Below are 20,862 nucleotides of genomic sequence, written 5' to 3'. Positions count from 1 at the left end.
CTGGTCTCAAACTCCTGGGCTGGAGCAATCTGCCCACGTCTGCCATCCAAAGTACTGGGATTACAGGCTTGAGCCACTGCACCCAGCCCCCTTTTGCTACATTCTTTGGAGCGTCTGATAAGGAGAATTTGAATCGTAGCTCGAGAGCCAGAGGAAGAGATGCCATCTTAATAATCACAGAAAAAGAGGAAAGCAATGAAAAGCATTAGGATCAAGTAGACAGACATTCGATCATGCTTTTCTGCCAGGAGTGAATTTCCATGATCCCACTGATGACTTAGACTGTTCTCCCTTGATTCAGGCTCTAGAGAAGCATTCAAAGGTTGGGACTATATTTCTGACATCGTTATTAAGTGATTTTACTACAGATGAGAAGGCTTGGAGGTCTTCCCCTATCTCAACATTGTCTGTTCTAAAGCCTAATGCAGCTTTGTCTGTATTTGCTGACCAGGAGCATGGGGAAGTGATTGACTGTGTGCAGGAGCTGAGCCACTCCGTGAACAAGCTGTTTGGTCTGGCGTCTGCAGCCGTTGACAGATGCGTCAGATTCACCAATGGCCTGGGGACCTGCGGCCTGTTGTCAGCCCTGAAATCCCTCTTTGCCAAGTAAGGCTGGGGAACTGGGGACCAGACGGGCCACATTGGAGCAGTGTCTGTCCCAGATAAAAATGCACGTGTTCTGTATTTGTTCTCTGAACCCTGGGAAACACTTGCACCTGAACCCAAGAGGATGTTGTTAAGGATATTCATAGTGGCATTGTTTGTAATGGTGGAACATTTGAAACAACGTAAATGTCTACCCATTGGGGAAGGTTACTTAAGATGTGACATATTCATATGAGGGAAACTTGTGCAGCAGTTAAAGTATGTTAAGAAAAAAAAAGAAACCTTAGACAAGTTAAATTTAACAAAGTTTATTTGAACAAGAAAAAGGACCTTTGGCCTGGTGCGGTGAATGACGCCTGTAATCCCCGTACTTTGGGAGGCCAAGACAGGTGGATTGCTTAAACTCAGGAGTTCGAGACCAGCTTGGCCAACATGGTGAAGCCCTGTCTCTGATTGTTCCAGAAATACTGAGCATGCCTCTGTGAACTGTGGAGGCTCCTTGGACCCAGAGCTCCCTGGCATTGCCATCGGGCATCCAGCACCTCCCAGGGCAGTTCCACGTAGGCATTTCTATAGGAACACATCATCTGGTGTGGCCGGATGAGCGTGGATGTGTTCCTGCAGAAAAAGAAACATCAGGCTGGGTGTGGTGGCTCACGCTTGTAATCCCAGCACTTTGGGTGGCTGAGGCAGGTGGATCACTTGAGGTCAGGAGTTCGAAACCACCCTGGTCAACGTGGCGAAGCTCATCTCTACTAAAAATGCAAAAATCAGGTAGGCATGATGGTGGATGCCTGTAATCCCAGCTGCTCAGGAGGCTGAGACATAAAAATTGCTGAATCCAAGAGGCAGAGCTTGCAGTGAGCCAAGACTGTGCCATGGCACTCCAGCCTGTGCAACAAGAACAAAACTCTGTCTCAAAAAATTAAAAATAAAAAAAAATAAAAATAATACATTACCATATTAAGCATTCAAACTGTACAAAAGTATATCTGGAAAACCCAGGCCATCTTCTCTAAAAGGGAAGATTTTGAAGTTACCAAAATAGCTGATGCTTATAAAATCAGGGAAATCAGGTCGAAGCTAACTTGAGCAGGGTTCAAATGGCACATTGTTCAGTAGTGAGGAGGGTTTGCGGAAGGGTATTAAGGGAGGCAGGGGCAAGGAGGACAGGGTACGCAGGAAAGGCAGGTGCAGGTTGGCCTAACTCGAACTAGGATGAAGCATAGAGTATAGTGGCCAACCGGTGGTTCAAGAAGGAGGGGTATTAAGACTGTGATGGGCACGGGAGCTCTGGACACTTACTAGTGGGGACCTTAGAGATGGTAGTGTTCCTCTCTGAGTAAACTGATGATGACAATATCTCCTTTCCAAGGAGGTTGTGAATATTAACCAAAAGCATATCATTAAAGCCCCTAACACGGTGACTCTGACATGGTTGACAATTGGAAATGTGTATTGTGAGAAACAGCTGGAGGGTTTGGGAACAAAAATGATGTGATGAAAGCTACACTTTCCTCTGAGATTTCATGACAAACCATTTAGAATTCTGGATTGACAGCTAATGAAATAGAGAAAGCATTTGCTTATAGCCATGCCTGAGAATAGTGGCTAAACAAAACTCCTTCTCCTGCAGTGTGTACCTGCTCTTTCTGCAGAGCACATGGATATTTGCCATAGTTGCAGAGGTGGTGACATGGTTGTTTAACTTCCCATGGCTAAAGCACAATCATGTTCCTTAACATTCCCCTGTCAGTTTGTGCTTGAGGCCAGCCCCTCTCCTTCCTGGGACTTATAACTCTAGAAAGCTGTCACCTCTCTTGGTGCAAGGGGAAGGTGTTGTCAGTGGTACTCTGGGTTTTGCAGCTTTCCACCTGAAAGCATCGAGCTCTCTGTAAAGGGAGCAGCAGGATCATTTGCAGTCAGTGGAGTGGCCTGAAGCCGTTTCTTCCAGTTGGTTCATTGAGTGGCCTGTGTCTCCACTGCATGGACTGACCTTTTGGGGCTGTGGCCTGGGTCCTCACATTTCACCTTCCTCATTTAGAGCTTCGTTTTGGGAGGGGCAAGCGGCAAGGCCTCTTGTGATGCATGCAAATGTCACAGGTTTCTTAGCTTTCAGAGGACATGACTCCCTCCTTTATATCCAGCTCTGTGCTAGTTCCTGGGGATATAAGTATGAGGCACAGACTCTGTTCTCCCAGAGCTTAAAGTCTAGCAGCAGCAATAAGCATCATACAAGCTATTTCTTTATCTGGAGACAGGGTCTTGCTCTGCCACCCAGGCTGGAGTGCAGTGGCGTGCTCATGGCCCACTGCAGCCTTGACCTCCTAGGCTCAAGCCATCTTTCCACCCCAGCCTCCTGAGTAGCTGGGACTACAGGCATGCACCACCACGCCAGGCTAATTTTTGTATTCTTTGTAGAGACAAAGTTTTGCCATGTCACCCATTGTGGTCTTGAACTTCTATGCACAAGTGGTCCTCCTACCTCGGCCTCCCAAAGTGCTGTGATTACAGGCATGAGCTACCACACCCGCCTAATTTTTTTGTTTTTTTTAGAGATGGGATCTCACTGTGTTGCCCAGGCAGGTCTCGAACTCCTTGAGCTCAAGTGATCCTCCCTCCTCAGCCTCCCAAGGTGCTGGGATTACAGGTGTGAGCCACCATGCCCTGTCTAAACAAGCTGTTTAATTACAGTGTTTTAGATGCTGTGAGGGAAAAGTATGTGTGTACAGTGAGAGCAAACAACGCAGCCTGTGAGGGAGGATCTCCTGGCTTTGAATCCACTTTCATGCGTCTGTCCCATTAAAGTCAGACCCTTGCCAGCCGTGAAACTTTAATCTTTGTGCCACGGATATTTAATCTAAATTTAGAGGATAAGAATGATGCAGAGGTACCTTGGATGTCATGACCTTCCTTACGTTATCCCAGGTCACAGTCAGTTATTACCATGGGACCGTGATGTTTAAACAGTTCTTCAAACCTGCTTTCACAGAAATGTACTTATCTGGATGAGGGGGGATTTATCAGCATCATCTCTCACCTGGTTGCTCCCTGGAGTCAACTTCACGATTATTCCTTCCTTCTCCTCTTGGGCATCTCTTTTAGAAACTGCTCAACCAGGTGGTGAAGACAGTCTTGCCACATAGAGAAGAACTTTTTGTGTTCAGAGGTTTACAAGCAGTTTCACTCGTCGGTGGGAGCCTCTAAAGATGCTCTCAAGGCCATTAGCAATTTGTCCAGAGCTGTAGAATTCCAGGTCTCTTTAGAGTTGGGGAATCAGTGGTGACCTCCCTACCATTTTCTTCCCTTTCCCGGCAGGTATGTGTCTGATTTCACCAGCACTCTCCAGTCCATACGAAAGAAGTGCAAACTGGACCACATTCCTCCTAACTCCCTCTTCCAGGAAGATTGGACGGCTTTTCAGAACTCCATTAGGTAAACCGGGGGTTGTAATTCAAGCTTGTTCCTAATGTAGCCAGCATAAACATGCATGATATAGTATATAAAAATGACAAATGTGTTTGGAAGGGGTTCGTTTTTTTTCTTTCACTGCCTTTTTAAAAAGCAAATACTCCAGACTCTAAACACAAACCAATAAAACCCAACCCAAACCAACCAACAAAAAGACCCCTCCAGCTCTTAAGATATTTTTAAAAGTTCTTTACAAATGCCTCATCTCCTTTAATGACTTAAATTTTTTATATTTGATGTGAGATTTTTTTACCCCCACCTTAGCGTATAGTTTTTATAGACCTAAAATAACTTAGGGCTTATGTATTAGAAAATGCATAGGTGATCGGATCCTGTTTCTGGATCTGAGAACCATGGTACATGGTACTAAATGGTTCCAGGCAACGCTATTTGGCCTGGAAAGGGCCATTTAAGAGTTCAGTGAGAGGGCTGGGCTTGGTGGCTCATGCTTTTCATTCCAGCACTTTGGGAGGCTGAGGCGGGCAGATCACTTGAGGTCAGTAGTTCAAGACCAACCTGGCCAACATGGTGAAACCCCGTCTCTACTAAAAATACAAAAATTAGCTGGGTGTGGTGGTATATGCCTGTAATCCCAGCTACCCAGGAGGCTGAGGCAGGGGAATTGCTTGAATCTGGGAGGTGGAGGTTGAAGTGAGCCGAGATCCTGCTGCTGCACTCCAGCCTGGGTGACAGGGCGAAACCCTGTCTCAAAACAAAAAAGGTTCAGTGAAAGGAATTGAGGTGACCTTCTCAAGTGGTTGTTGATGGCCAGATTCTGGAATAGCCTGTGTGGCCTGTGGGCCACTAGGTAGACACCCTATTTTGCCCCAGTCCCTGAGGCTTGATGGAGGTTCGATCAGCAGTTGCCTGAGAAGATTTGTTCCTTGACATGTCCAGCTGGAGAGCATGGACTGTTGGCCTATGGCCAGATTTGACCTATGGACATGTTTGATCATTGCAGTTTTTAACAAGTGGATTTGTTGCCAATATTTAAAAACTAGATTTAACATGATCCGGATTTCTAATGTCACCTAAAAAATGAGATGCTCAGGCAACACTGGGCCTGCATTGTCATAGCCACTGGGGCTGGCAGCAGGGGTCCCTGAGAAACTGGGCACGGGTTCCCTGTTGTGCAGTGCTTCTCTCCTCTCCCAAGTGGGCTAATAGTGATACGATTAGGCTCTCAGACCACTTGGCAGAGGAGAGAAGCACCATACAACAGATGAAAAGCAGGCTGGGCACAGTGGCTCACACCTGTAATCCCAGCACTTTGGGAGGTCGAGGTAGGTGGATCATCTGAGGTCAGGAGTTCAAGACCAGCCTGGCCAACATGGTGAAACCCTGTCTCTACTAAAAATACAACAATTAGCTGGGCGTGGTGGCACGTGCCTGTAATCCCAGCTACTTGGGAGGCTGAGGCAGGAGAATTGCTTGAACCTGGGAGGTGGAGGTTGCAGTGAGCCAAGACTGCACCATTGCACTCCAGCCTGGGTGACAGAGCAAGACCTCATCTCAAAAAAAAAAAAAAAGCAATCTGGAAGTTTGTTTTTCTTAAAACCATTCTTCCTGGATATATTTTCCCAAGAGAGAAATGGCCGTTCACTTGGCGCACTTCACCCACTTTCATGTCTTACCTGACCCTTGCCCGTGACACATGTGGTTCTTAATGCGGTGGCCCATGCCAGAGCAGACCCAGACCCACCTAAGGCCGTTGGGTAGATCCAGGACCACTCAGGACCATTTTAGATTATTACCTCACCTCACAGGCTCTGTTCTGGATTGTTTTGATGAAATGTAATGTTCTATGGGTTGATAGGTGCAGCAAACCACGATGACACACGTTTACCTATTAACAAACCTGCACGTCCTACACATGTATCCCGGAACTTAAAATAAAATTAAATTTTAAAAAAATGTAATGTTCTAGATGCTAACTGTATCCCTTATCACCCGTGGTGGTTTGGTATTCTGGAAAATATTATGCACAAGTTTGTTCTGTTGCACGTAAGGGAAGTGGAATATTTTACCTTCTCATAAACTTTTCTTATGATGGAATGCCTAGATACCCTGGTGATGATGGGCACTTTTAGAGAAAGTTAAAAGTTAACTAGACTTAAGATGTTTTTAATCCTTGGATTTGTCCTGACATTATGAGTTTGGTGTTGAAGGGCCCAGCAGCTGGGAGTTTGAGGCTTGGCATAAAATTACTTGAAAATTAAAGGATCATTCAATACGGATATGATGGTCATTTGGGCTTATCTCTGAGAAACAAATGGATTAATCTTCATCTGCCTTTCATATGATCAGGGAAAGATACTTCGAGTACCAAAACATTTTCTGTGTCTGGAAACTAGCAGGCATCTAGCAAATATTAAGTGATACATTTTTTTTGTTTTTAATTTTAGATACAGGCAGGATGTGGTGGCTCACTCCTATAATCCCAGCATTTTGGGAGGCCAAGGCAGGCGGATCACTTAAGGTCGGGAGTTTGAGACCAGCCTGGCCAACATAGTGAAACCCCGTCTCTACTAAAAATAACAAAAATTAGCCAGGCGTGGTGGCGTGCGCCTGTAATCCCAGCTACTTGGGAGGCTGAGGCAGGAGAGTCACTTGAACCTGGGAGGCAGAGGTTGCAGTGAGCCAAGATCACGCCATTGCACTCCAGCCTGGGTGACAGAGCGAGACTTAGTTGCAAAAATAAATAAATAAATAAATAATAAATTTTAGATATAAAATATCTCTACCCTGTTTTTCTCAAGGACAAAGCTGAGTATTTTGGAAATGTAAAATTATTTGAGGGGGCCATGGATAGAATTGTGCTTTCGTAGCAGAGATGCCAGTGACAATGGAGGTTATTGGAAGGGACCAGCATTTTCTTTTTACATTAATGACTAATGAATGAAACATTTCAGGCCAGCAGATGTTTAACGGCTTTCCCAGAACCAGAACTACCCAAAGGAGCAAATAGTTAGGATTTTTATGAATAAGACAATGTTTGTCCTGTAAAGGCTGGCATTCCAGATACTTGAACTTGAAGTGCTTTTTGTTTTGTTTAGGATAATAGCCACCTGTGGGGAGCTTTTGCGGCATTGTGGGGACTTCGAGCAGCAGCTAGCCAACAGGTAGGAGAGAGGAGTCATTGTCCTCTACACCCTGGGGTTCCTGATCAGCACGAGCTTGGTCTAGTACACAGTACAGCAAGGACAGCATATGCCAGATGTGAAGGCCACAGGGCTGGAGGACTGTCTGTACCTAGATACAGCGTGTCATTATTGTCATCATTAAACGTTTATTGAGCACCTAAAAAGGGCAAGGCTTTGTCCTACTTGGCAGGGGTCACATAATTTTGGTTTGATATGGTGGTTTCAGCCTAAATGAGGAAACAGTGCATCTTGTCTCCAAATTAGGAATGGGCTTCGTTCCGACTGCTTGTTTATAAATTAGTTGTTGGGACTAAAAATAAATTTCCATATAGAAACGGTGTGACAAGTGGTGGTGAAGTCCCTTGGGCCAGCCTTCAGGATCGGGGTGAACTTAGGCAGCCTGCCTTCTGGGTCCTGCAGTCAAATTCCGTGCTGCTGAAGGGCTGTGTATCAAAGGGGAATCTCTGGGGTCTGCCCTGGAAAAGCTTGTCCTACTCCCTTCCTCTCTTCTCATACCTGCCAGGGCTTTTATGTTGCCCTGAGGTGGCCTTCCTTAGACAGTTTTTCCCTTCAAGGGGCTCTGGCTTCCCACATTTCTTTCTTTATCCCTTTAAATGAAATCTCTCGATTCCCTTGGTATGGCTGATGCCTCTATTCCTTAGGAGTTAAGGGGAAGAAGTCTGTTTCATACAGTTGTTTGAGGGACCAGCAGCAATCCCTTAACCTCCTTCTTAGGTGATTCTTTATTGCCCTAAAGTAATCTCTGGGTGATGAAATTTTTAGTGGTGGTACAAAGTGAAATGAAAGCACCACTGTTCCAAAAGTAAGTAATGGGTGCTAGGAAAATACAGAGGAGCCACAGCAATCTCCCTATATCTGGCCCAAGCTGCCCAGGACGAGAGAAATCTCTCAGATGAGATTTCAACTCGGCCTTGCTTTACTCAGCCCGTAAATCACAAAATGATCCCTTTCTGCAGGGAAGTGATCATAAGAGCTGGGTGGCCAATGTCAATCTTGTCACTGGAGCGGCCCAGCGCGTTCTGACCTGTTGCCTCTGCCACCCGCCTGTTGGTGGGGAGTGGTCCTTGGTAGGAGTCTAGGTGCTGCTGGTGAGATTGATGGGGAGATAAGATAAGCTTTACAGGCGCCTGCCACATACACACACACACACACACACATGCACGCACACACACACACACACACACACACACGCATGCACACTGTGCAGCCTTCCAGCCAGGAACACAGATGGTGACTGTCCCTTTCCAGGCTTAGTGCTTCCAGGATGACATCATCTCTTTCAGGAGCTCCCTTGGATACACCCAGGCTGTTCTTGACTTGAAGCTCAGCCAGGCTTTCAGCCTCTCTGGGCTGCAAAATGCAGCCCAGAGAGGCCCATCTTTTATCTATTGTGTCCCCATTCGTGCTCCTAACCAGTCTCTCCTTACCCTTCAGAATGTAATACTTGATTTCATTAAGAGATTAAGGAAAATCTGTGTCCTAGGAATTACCATTTACTTCATTTATATTATTTACACACGCTCTACTGTATGCCTGTGGCACTTTGGTTTTATTCACTCCCGAAAGTCACGCAATTTCTGTGCTGGGCATTCAGGAGTGAGTTAGGAACAGCAGCAGCTGCTCCCACTCTATCCTGCTGTGAGCCTTTCCCCATAATGAGAACCATCACAAAAAATCTTGGACTAAAGACAGTTGGTGGTCTCAGAAATGACGGAAAACAAAGAATCGTGAGAAGAAACTGCCAACAAAGAGCACAGACCTTCCTTAGCAACTCGCCCCTACCTCCTGCCCCACCTCTCCCCACCCACTCGCCTCTCCCTTCTGCCCTGCTCACCCCCTGCCTCCCGCCCCACTCACCCCTACCTCCCGCCCCACTCGTCCCCTACCTCCCGCCCCACTCGCCCCTACCTCCCGCCCCACTCGCCCCCTACTTCCCGCCCCACTCGCCCCCTACCTCCCGCCACACTCGCCCCCTACCTCCCGCCACACTCGCCCCCTGCCTCCCGCCCCACTCGCCCCCTACCTCCCGCCCCACTCGCCCCTACCTCCCGCCCCACTCGCCCCCTACCTCCCGCCCCACTCGCCCCCTACCTCCCGCCACACTCGCCCCCTGCCTCCCGCCACACTCGCCCCCTGCCTCCCGCCCCACTCGCCCCCTGCCTCCTGCCCCACTCGCCCCTACCTCCCGCCCCACTTGCCCCTATCTCTCGCCCCACTCACCTCTGTCTCCCACTTTACTCACCCCTACCTCCCTTCCCACTGTGCCACAGCTTTCCTGGGCTCTGAGCTAGGTCTTGGGAATATCAGTTAATTAAACTCAATCCTCGCCCTCAAAGAGCTTAGAAATTAATGGGAGCATCCAGCATGTGCCAGTATGCTCATTGCTGTGCCAAGAGAACGCAGTGTGCACAGAGGAGGGAGGATTACAATTCCATTGGTTCCCTCAACTATGACAAGTTATTGCCCACTTCTCAGCCATGGGAACTTGTAAATTTATGCTAGATTTCCAAAACCTGACTGTCTCATTGAACTGTCCCCCGAAGACCTAGTCACTAAAGCCAGGGTCACCCATCCTTCAACAGTTGTGGAGCCCCTGCCACGTACCAGGCACTGTGCTGGTGCTAGTAATTCACAAATGAAGAACAGTCTGTGTTTTGTCCTCACCGTCCAGTTGGAGGGAAATGAGACAGCATGTGTTAAATGCAGAACAGAAGCAAGAGCCCTTTGGGAGCTCTGCCATTGGCTGATGGCGCAGAGGGCTGAAACCTCCTGGGGTCCTTAAGGCCTCTCCTCTACCAAGCCTTTCTAATGCCCCTGTGAAGCACTATCTTTGGGAAAAAGCCAAAATCAGATTTGCCTTCTGGGAAGATCATTCCGCTAACCCTTAGGAGGACAGATTAAGTAGAACTTCGAGGACTAGAGGAAGGGGAAGCCAGTTAGTTGGAAGCCTGCTGTGATCCAGACAAGAACTAGTGAAGACTGGAAGTAAGGCAATGGCAGAGACAGGCCACAGTTTGACAGATAAGAGACCCAACCAAAGTTACTGGTTGGCTCAAGCAACAGGAAGAACGAACTTGAACTTAATGGCAGAGGCAGGTAGCTGCTTATGTCAGCAGTGGCTTCTGAGGAAGATCGTATCACAGGGATTTATTTGCAAGTACAGGCATTTCTTGAACAACTCAAGGATCTGTTTTTGAAATAGTGAGTGCATCCTAAAAACTGCTATGTCCAAAGCAATGTTTTCATAAGAAATTACAGTAAAGGAGAAGGCAGGGAATTAGCCAAATTTGGGATGTGTCATAATGCGTTACACATGTTCATGTAATTCTGTACATATTTAGATGGGTAGGATGGGTGGTAAAGTTGGGCTAAGGAAAACAGGGTGGAGGTCAAGATTCCACTTCCCCAGCAGTACAAGGGGTGGATTATCATATGAAACCTCCTCTAGGCGTTTGTCTTTCTCAAAGAGTTTGGAAAGTGCCAGCCTCAATAGATCTCTCTGTAGCACCTAAACCACAAAAATAAACCTCCCAGTGCCACCAAACACAAATACCATGCAAGCTCGGCATGTAGGACAGGTGGGCCCATGGGTAAAGAGGCGTGCAGCGAGCTGCTGTCACTGTTCTCTAGGAGCCAGCCAGCTGCTATCCTGCCCGGTGGTCTCTCTGATGGTGGTGGTGGTGGCCCATGCTGGCATTTGACTGTTCTACACCCTGATGCTCATATAGCAAGAAAAGTCTCCATAGAAGGTGCACAGTGTTCCAGACTAAACTGAGAGCTGCCCCTATGTAGGCTGTTGGTCATATTAGGGAGATAGCATGTTCTGGCACTGTGAATGTTCAGCAGGAATAAAAACACTGGGGTTTTTTTATTGTGCACCTGAGGTCCAGCTCACTCCTCAATGATGAAGGGCATCCTTTCGTTGCCTTATAAACTGGACCTTAATTCAGTCTGTCTCATGAGGATTATCTTTGAATTTAGTAAGGAGCAATCTGACTGCTCCAAGAAGAAAGTTCCGTGCAAATAGCTCAGGGCATAATGGTCATTCCTTTCATTACAGGATTTTGTCCACAGCTGGGAAGTATCTATCTGATTCCTGCAGCCCCCGGAGCCTGGCTGGTTTTCAGGAGAGCATCTTGACAGACAAGAAGAACTCTGCCAAGAACCCATGGCAAGAATATAATTACCTCCAGAAAGATAACCCTGCTGAATATGCCAGTTTAATGGAAATACTTTATACCCTTAAGGTATGAGACCAAATGAATGGCATTCTTGCAAATGAAAGGCTTCTTCTCATCACTCACCCTCTCCCTCTCTGGGTTACAGGCGGGCCCTGTGTGTGGCCCTGGCCTGTGACGTACCCTGCTACTACCTCTCTGTCTCATTTATGTTGGGATTTTAAGGAGCTAAGATATTAAACTTGAAACCCATTGAGATACAGATGTAGAGGTTAGAAGAGATGGATCTTTATTACTGATAAAAGCCAGGTTAGAGAATGTGGCTTTAGGCCAGGTGTGGTGGCTCACACCTGTAATCCCAGCACTTTGGGAGGCTGAGGTGGGTGGATCCCCTGAGGTCAGGCGTTTAAGACCAGTCTGGCCAACATGGTGAAACCCGGTCTCTACTAAAAATACAAAAATTAGCCAGGTGTGGTGGCACGCGCCTGTAGTCCCAGCTACTTGGGAGGCAGAGGTGGGAGAATCACTTGAACCAGGGAGGCACAGGTTACAGTGAGCTAATATTGTGCCACTACACTCCAGCCTGGGTGACAGAGCGAGACTCCATCTCAAAAAAAAAAAAAAAAAGGAAAAAAGAGAATGTGGGTTTAGATCTGCGGCTAGGGGGACTTGCTGTAATTCACTCCAGAATGAAACTTGTCAGCCGGTCAGACAGAGCTGGACAGCCCCTGGCCCTGTTCAGGGTCAGCCTCCTGAGAGAGGATCAGATGTGTACTGCTTGCAGGCAGGCAGAACCTGTAATAGAGGATCCCAACCCAGGATACCAGGCGGAGCAAGAGAAGTCACTACTCTTTTCCAAGGGAGAAGCCAGGCTGCAGAGTCACCAGGAGTCTACCCAAGTACAAGTTCTTCCACATGGGACCATGAGGACTTGGGGATTGGTGTTCCCTCCTGGTTTTTTTCTTTAAACTCTTAGTTTGCCTGCCATAACGCTGCCCTTGACTTTGAGCCCCTTGGGGTCCAGGGACAGGAGAACTTCCTAACAAATGGAATGAGTCACACAATTCCTTGGGAATGGCTTCCAGGGTCATAAGAAGACCGTGGGCATCCTTTGCAGAACCGTCCTCCTCCCTCACTGGTCTGGCTTTAACTTCACTCTTGGTGATAGACAGAGGAGACATTGCTGTTCCTGGAGCACCAGATGCAGTAGAAAATTTTTTCTTTTGAGATGGAGTCTCACTCTGTCGCCTAGGCTGGAGTGCAGTGGCACAATCTCGGATCACTGCAACCTCCGCCTCCCAGCTTCAAGCGTTTCTTCTGCCTCAGCCTCCTGAATAGCTGGGATTATAGGCATGCGCCACCACACCTGGCTAATTTTTGTATTTTTAGTAGAGAAAGGGTTTCACCATATTGGCCAGGCTGGCCTCGAACTCCTGACCTCAGGTGATCTGCCCGTCTCAGCCTCCCAAAGTGCTGGGATTACAGGTGTGAGCCACTGCACCTGGCCAGATGCAGTAGAAAATTATCCACAGCCTAGAGCTCTGGAATGAACTGCACAGGGGGCCTGGACATGTCTGAGGCTTCAGTGCTATTCTCCCAGGGCCTCCCCATCTCTTTGCACCTTGACCCACCAACTGGTTGCATTGAGCTTGACAAACACTTCGTAAAGCAATTCTGGAAACTCATTCATCCATGCTTCTGTGATTAGGTTAAAGCAACTCTGTTTATCTTTATTGCTAATCTGATTTATGTCTGTTGTAATCGGTTCATTTATAATAACAAAACTAAGGTTACACTTTCCATCTCTATTTTCTCAGGCTATTTGGAATTCCTTGGGACTCATGGAGGTTGTACATACTTTGGCTTTCAGCCAAGTATATTTGACCTGACCTCCCCGGGAATTAGGGCTCTGTCCATCACTCTGATTTATATGTGAAGCTTCTGATCTTGTTTCCCCCCTCTTTCCCACCTCCTCTATCCCTGAGGGATGGTCACAGGTGAACTTTTCCTAAACTGCTAGTCCATGAGCTCATGTTAGCCCAAGTGCATCAGAATCACCTGGGAAAGTGAATTTAAAATCTAGGTTTCTGGGCTCCAACCCCAGTGAACTCTGATGCAGTAGTTCTGGGGTGGAGCTTGGGAATCTGTAATTCAGCATATTCTCCAGAGGGGCCTGGGGCACAGCCAGGTTTGGGAACCACTATTGCATAGAACCCCCAGTTCTCCTGTGAGTTTTCAAAATGGTTAACTAGCTAATACTTGGGTTGGGTTTCAGGCCTAACAACTGCCTTTTGCATTTTCTTGTCTTAGGAAAAAGGGTCAAGCAACCACAACCTGCTGGCTGCACCTCGAGCAGCGCTGACTCGGCTTAACCAGCAGGCCCACCAGCTGGCTTTCGATTCCGTGTTCCTGCGCATCAAACAACAGCTGTTGCTTATTTCCAAGATGGACGTGAGTTTCTCACTGACCACATCAATTTTCCCCGGGTCCTGCCTCCAACTCAAGCATACTGAGTGTGGGCTTAACCCTCCCTGTTCCAAGAGCTTTGGGAAGATCCCGCTTTAACTTTCCCAAGCCGGAAAGAGCCACTTTCCAATTTCACCTCATTGCTTAGCATGAATTTCTTATCTTTATTGTAGTTACTCTGATACTTTATTCACAGGCGGTTCTCAGGATTATTAAAATTGCTTGATTAACTTTCCCTATTTGGAGCAGCAGAGAAGTAATAGAGATTATGTGCCGCTTCGTAGGTTAGGCCAGGTCAGAAGAGCTAATTGTCTTTTGAGATTGAATTATTTTCACACCACACGAATCATTTCTGGAGAATTGGTTCTGGAACTTTACTCAGCGGAGTGCCTTATCAGAATTGAACTTGTGTTTTTGAGGGGGCTTTGGAGGGTTCTGTTCCTTTCTTTCCTTGATACCTTTTCTGTTTGGCTGTTTCTAGAATCGACTCACTTTCCTTTCCTCACACCCTCTTCTCTTTCCTGGTTGTCCGAATTATTTTTCAAGGCATTGCCTGTTCTATTTTCTCTACTTGCTGTCTTTCCCCTGCTCCAGATCTTGTTACTTTCCTTTTGGATTACTGGGCGGGACAGCCCCCTGGTTAATGTATCTTACTGACCCTTCAAGGCCATTTGGATTCCAGTTATGGGCCTTTAATAACCAAGAGATCTTTTTACAAAATGACAAGAACTCATCTGGCAAAATCAAACGTGCTCTCCTTTCTGCCACCCTCTAGAAAGCCTGCAAGGCTGGGAGTCCAGGGCTCCTGCATGGTCTCAGTCAGGCCTCACCCCCTCACTGGGAGTCAGGATTCCCATCCGTAAAATTGCTCAGTTAAACGACATGATCGTGAGGTTCCTTCTACCCTTGAAGTTTGTGATTTTCACTCTTTATGATTTTTCTGTGCAAAATGCCATGAGATCTATTTCAATCAGATTTTGTATTTGTAGCACAGAAGGGGACGTAAAGTGGAGGAGAGCTGTAGCAGAAATGAGGCGGGTGCCATCACGTGGCTGAGTCATTCCTTCCTCCGTGAGCCTCCGTTTCCTCATCTGTGTGATGGGGATATAGTAATTCTCATATAGATTGATGAGGATTAAGTGAGATTTTGTATATTGATAGAATTTAGCATAGCACTGGCCACAGAGTAGATGCGTAATAAGTGGTAGTTTTCTTCTTTTCTGTGATTCTCATTTTTAAGAAGAATGACTTACTTGATTTTTTTAAAATAAAAATTGTATAGGTATTTATTTTTAGAAACTCAAGCAATACAAGAAAATACAAAAAAAAAAAAAATCTAATAAATACCTCCAAGATCCCACCATTGAGAAATAATCAGCGTCAGCAGTTTGATGTCCAGCAACCCAGACATCTCTTTCTGCACGCCTATACATGTTAAAGGCTGATTGGGCATCAGTGGATAGATCTATAAGGAAGAAATGGAATTATACTATAATGCTGTTTTTAAGAAAAACAAGATATGCACAATATAATTTTATTTGAATTTAACCAGAAAAAAGAGACACTAAATGAATCTAAAGGAATTATTGAACTTGAGACATTTTTCTTTTCTTTTCTCTTTTTTTGAGACTGAGTCTCACTCTGTCACCCGGGCTGGAATGCAGTGGCACGATCTTGGATCACTACAACCTCTGCTTCCTGGGTTCAAGCGATCCTCCTGCCTCAGCTTCTCGAGTAGCTGGGACTATAGGTGCCTGCCACCACTCCAGGCTAATTTTTGTATTTTTTGGTAGAGACGGGGTTTCGTCAGGTTGCCCAGGCTGGTCTTGAACTCCAGACCTCCAGTGATTCACCCACCTCGGCCTCCCAAAGTGCTGGGATTACAGGCATGAGCCACCAAGCCTGGTCGAGATTTTTTTTTTTTTCTCCACGAAAGATACTCATTCCCCAGAAGCTCTCTCCAAGGTTATGAAAAAAAGATTATGAGTATGAAGAGATTGGAGTTGCCATTGCTTTTTGTTAATCCTGTTTCCATTGCAGACAGATACTGATACATATGATCCATTGAAAAACGAAAGGATTAGCTTTCTTTGTCTCTCTCCTGTCCCCTCCCTCACCTGCAGATTGGGTTGTTTGTATTATTTTTATTTTGTCAAAGCTGACGGTACTGACCTTCTGTTCTGAAACCTCAGTGCTTCCCAGCTTAGTTCTACATTTAAACAGGGGTGGTGCTTCCCCCGTCCTTTTCCCTCTACTTCTGCATTCCAGAGTTCATTATTGATGGTGGAGTTCCTGGGTGCTTGGCCCTACCTTCTCATTCCGGCTTCACCACAGCACCGTGGCCCCTTGGGAATGGGCGCAGGTGGCTTTGGAGATTAGGAGGAGCACTCCGAGGGTGCCAGCACACAATACCAAGGCAAACACTCTGGCCTTAAGGATTTGAAAATTAAACCCTGGTCATCAAATGTTTGTTTTCAGCATTTGCTGGTAAATTCTATTGCCCTTTTATATTCCGAGACTACAAACCAACGCTATATTTGATTTCAAAATGGATTATTGAAGTTTACCTATTTTACCTGGTGACAGATGGATAGAAAAGCCCATTTGAAGGACACTTTAAATAAATTTTGAACAATTAAAAAATGACCTGCAGCATTTCCCTATTGCCCTCAAGTGACATTCTCTGCTGTTTCCCCGCCCCCTCCTTTTTTTTTTTGAGACAAAGTCTCACTCTGTTGCCCAGGCTGGAGTGCAGTGGTGTGATCTCCACTCACTGCAACCTCCGCCTCCTGGGTTCAAACACTTCTCATGCCTCAGCCTCCCAAGTATCTGGGACTACAGGCGAGCGTCACCACACCCGGCTAATTTTTGTATTTTTAGTAGAGATGGGGTTTCACCATGTTGGCCAGGCTGGTCTCAGACTCCTGGGCTCAAGTGATCCGCCTGCCTCAGCCTCTCAAAGTGCTGGGATTAGAGGCATGAGCCACCGCAGCCAGCCATCTGCTGCTTTTTAAGCACCCTCCTATTTCAAGCCACTCTGTCTTGCGCTTCTTCCAAACTTCTTTCCCACTCCAGCTGTTCTTTCCCTCTCTCCTCTGCCTGTTCATGTTTTGAGGCTGCTCCTCCTGCCTCCCCTTTGAGGCCTTTCCTGGGGCCTCCAGGCTGCAGTCCCTGGGATGGATGGCAGCAGTGCTTGTCTTCGCCCTGCACATTGGTACCTGCTCTTGGTTTCCTGGAAGCCGTTGCTTCTCCCCACACTCTGCTTCCCAGCCTGTCACCATCTGGGCTCCCTTGCTGCACCCCTCTTTGCCGACAAACCACCAAGGATTGCTGTCCCTTCCTTTTCTCTGTGTCCCACACCTGTCTCCACAGGGGATTCTCATCATCTCTGAGCTGTTTTTGAGCTTTTCATCTGCCCCCCACCCCAATTTTCTGCAGAGCTGCTGTATTCACCTTCACAAAGCATTGTTTTGGTTTTATCTCTCCTCATTCAAAACCCTCCCCAGGGCTAGTCTGATTGTCTGTTTTTAGCAACTTCTTATGGACCTTTTCACGCATACACAGAAGTAGGGAGAAGAGTATAAGGAACTCCATATACTCATCACCTGCTCCAACCATGATCCACTCCTAGCCATCCTGTTTCATACATACCGCCTCATCTGAAATAGAAGGACTCTTAAAAATAATCACAGTACCATAGTCAACCCTAAAAAAGAAAAAGAAAAGGAATTCCTAATGTCATCAGTGTTCAAATTTCCAGTTGTTTTATAAATGGCATAATTTATTTTAACCCTTTGAGTCAGGATGTAGGATCCAGGATCCTGCACGTAGAGATTTATTGGGATGTCTTTTTTGTCGTTTTTGAATGGTAAGTTTCCTCTCTCTCTCTTTTTCCCTTGCAATTTACTTGTTCAAGGTAAAGCCTTTACTTAGCCTGGTGTTTAAAGCTGTGCCTTCTCCCTCCAGCCTCTGTCTGCCTCTGTGTACCGCATACATCCTATGGCCAGCCGCTTCTCTAATCGCCCTGAGCTCTTCTTGCTCCTTGCCTCTGACACCGAGAGCTCTAGAAGTGGGAGGCAGCACTCATGTGTCTGCAGGGGGGAGAGGGGAGGGGCCAGAACAGGATGGGAGGTGTGGGGGTGTACAGGGTGGGAGTATGTCAGGGGGTCTTGCTTCCCCAAGTAGCTCCCTTCTAGAGAGCAAGGAGCAAATCTTACATTTCTTTATCTCTTCCCTGCAAAGCTTAGCACAAGACACTCGACATCCTGGGTACTTGGTAAATGTGGATGGTTGGCGTGTTCCTTCTCGGTGGACTGGGAGTTAGCTGGAAAAAATGTAGGCTCTTTTGAGACAAAAGAGCATTCGCAGGCAAGAACAAAGAGTCTAGAAAACTGTAGGACAAGGGTTGGGGGCACCTGGGGTGGGGAAGAAAAGGGCTCATTTACATCAAAGAAAATGAGACCGAATCAAGTGGGCGCTAGAGAGCACAGGGAGGGCTGCCGAGGCTGAGCCTGGGCTGGGAGCCCAGGGTTGGACATGGTCATTCCTTTCCCGGAATGCTACTTAAAGGATCAGGCAACCGGATCCGGCATCAGGTGGCTGCAGACAGCAGTTCCTACATGACCGCCGGAGTCACTCCCAGAGTTCAGCCAGAAAGGGCCTTGTTTTCCAGGCTGGCTTTAGAGTGGCTCAGGTTGGAAGTAAGAAGCGAGATTTCTGTGTGAAGGTGTGCCACTCTGAAGTCTGTGAGCACATGTGCACAGGTCCTTTACCCAACTCTATATAAACTGCTGGGAAGGCTCCCACAGCAACACGGAAGATGTTTCCACTCCAAATGGCAAGAAACACGTGTTAGTGCTGAGGTTCTCCTCGCACAGGGGGACTACAGAGAGGCCAGAGGGGCAGCTGTTGGGGTTTGGAAGTGCCGTCCCATCCCCATCCCTCTGAGTTCTGATGAGTTGAGAAACAGATCCAGAAGGTGGTGAGAAATAAAGCAGCAGCTTTAGTTGAGGTAAAGCAGTATTGCCGATGAGGCTTGGCTCTTCCTGCAGCCAGAGGGGCTTCCTAGGTCTCCCTCCCAGATAAGGGACTGACACGTGGCCTCTGTGGGGGACCTCAGGGTGCCCTGTTCTCCTTAGGGTGCTAAGGACCCACGAAGTAGTGAGGCTGTCTGCACCCAGCACCTCTCTACACAGTGGCCCCGCTACGCAGAGAAACTTGGACCAAAAATATCCAACTTTCTCCTGTTACAATCTCAGCGAGATAAATGAAAGGGATCAGTTCCCACCCCACAGTTCAGCCAATGTGGCAGTTCCTGTTTCATGGACCTGCAGGAATGCGGAGAGAGAATTCGTTGCCTTCTGTATGGCGGGCTTCCAGGTGAAGCTTTAAAGAAGAGAAGCCCCTGCCTGCTGAGTGGTGGAGGCTCCAACGGTCAGCTCCAACCAAAGACAGTGCCTCCAGGGAAGGCCATGTTCTTCTTGTGTATTTCTGGGTGGCGTCTTCACAGCTGCCTGGCTGCTAGGTACTGATTGTGTCCTCTTGTTCCACCCTTAGAGCTGGAATACGGCTGGCATCGGAGAAACCCTCACAGATGAACTGCCTGCCTTTAGTCTCACCCCTCTCGAGTACATCAGCAACGTAAGAGCTTCTGTGTGCTTCTCCAGGGTGGTCGAAGTCTTTCAGACCTTCCTTGTCTTTTGATTCTTGCCCTTATAGTCATTTCCCCATGGGTGCTATCTGATCCTTTTGGGTAGCCTGTGCTTTGGGGTAGTCTGCACCCAGATCCTGGACTTTAAGAAGATCAGCAGAGCCACATGGCGATTCCAGACCCCAGCACATTCTCACTCCTTCACCATCTCTCCCTATATGAGATGTGGCCAGTACCTGAGGGCGTCAGAGTTGAGAGTCTAATGGGAAATTCTGACTTGGGAAGACAGGAGGCAGATGGCCAATTCTTCTCTGTGACTTTCAGAAGAGTAGTGTGTGTTTGTGGTTGTGAATTCAAATTCAGCCAGCTTTTAGTGATCACCTACTATGTGCCAGGCTCTGTGTGGAGTGCTTTCATGTTTAACTTCATAGCAACAAACAAATCTCTTCAGAAGAATTACAGTTATAGAGGCTTAATATTAAAAGAGAACAGAATAAACCATGCAGGGGAATGGGGGCACGTGGAGTCCTTGCTGCCCTCCCCATTCACCCTTGGGAATTGACAGTCACCCAGACACCTGCACATGGCCTTTCCTTCCATTCCTTCCTGCAGTCTAGCTCAGGTGCTCTTAAATGTCAGTGCGCACAAGAAACACTATAGAGGAGTAATATGTGCCAAACCACACTCACCTCACACAATGGGAGATTTCTGAGACTTTTCAAGGTGATTTCTGCCTTACGCTCTTGCCTTAGAATCCAACCCCTATGTGTAAGTTGTGACTCTGCCAAAATGACTAGAAAGGAATTTTAAAAGTATTATAAATGTTAGGCTGGGCATGGTGGCTCATGCTTATAGTCACAGCACTTTGGGAGGTGGAGGCGAGAGAATTGCTTGAGCCCAAAAATTTGAAACCAGTCTGGGCAACATAGGGGGACCCCGCCTCTACAAAAAAGTAAAAAATTATCCAGGCATGGTGGTGTGTCCTGTGGTCCCAGCTACTTGGGGTGCTGAGGTGGGAGAATCGCTTGAGCCCAGGAGGTCGACGCTGCAGTGAGCTGTGATTGCACCACTGCACTCCTGCCTGGGCCACACAGCAACCCCTGCCTCAGGAAAAAAAAAAAAAAAAGTACATGTTGTATAATTGCAAGAAGTGCATGGCAGTCCCTCTGGCAGGCAGTGAGGTGGCTGGCTCTCTGCTCTCTGTTCATTTGGGGCAGTATCAAGTCTAAAACAACAGTCATTTCCCTTCTATTTCCCAGGGCACCTGATACCCTCTACTGATGAAACTGTTAAGATGTGGGTTGGTCTTTACAACCCATGGGAATAA

The 20,862-nt window shown here is 47.2% G+C and overlaps 1 protein-coding gene across 3 annotated transcripts in view; it reads left to right on the top strand.

Moving 5' to 3' along the window:
- COG7 (component of oligomeric golgi complex 7) overlaps positions 1–20,862 on the top strand; it is a 64,734-nt gene that overhangs the window by 35,605 nt on the left and 8,267 nt on the right. For all 3 annotated transcript variants that reach the window (XM_510875.8, XM_063796853.1, XM_009430497.5), the window contains exons 9-14: positions 452–606; positions 3,925–4,041; positions 7,134–7,199; positions 11,302–11,488; positions 13,730–13,870; positions 19,442–19,525. In XM_510875.8, the coding sequence (XP_510875.2) occupies positions 452–606; positions 3,925–4,041; positions 7,134–7,199; positions 11,302–11,488; positions 13,730–13,870; positions 19,442–19,525 (750 nt within the window). The remainder of the gene's footprint in view (positions 1–451; positions 607–3,924; positions 4,042–7,133; positions 7,200–11,301; positions 11,489–13,729; positions 13,871–19,441; positions 19,526–20,862) is intronic.

The sequence above is a fragment of the Pan troglodytes genome, chromosome 18 (genome assembly GCF_028858775.2).
Source record: "Pan troglodytes isolate AG18354 chromosome 18, NHGRI_mPanTro3-v2.0_pri, whole genome shotgun sequence".
NCBI lineage: Eukaryota > Metazoa > Chordata > Mammalia > Primates > Hominidae > Pan > Pan troglodytes.
The sequence above is the reverse complement of the archived record's forward strand: the minus strand, read 5'-3'. Positions and strand labels throughout refer to the sequence as shown.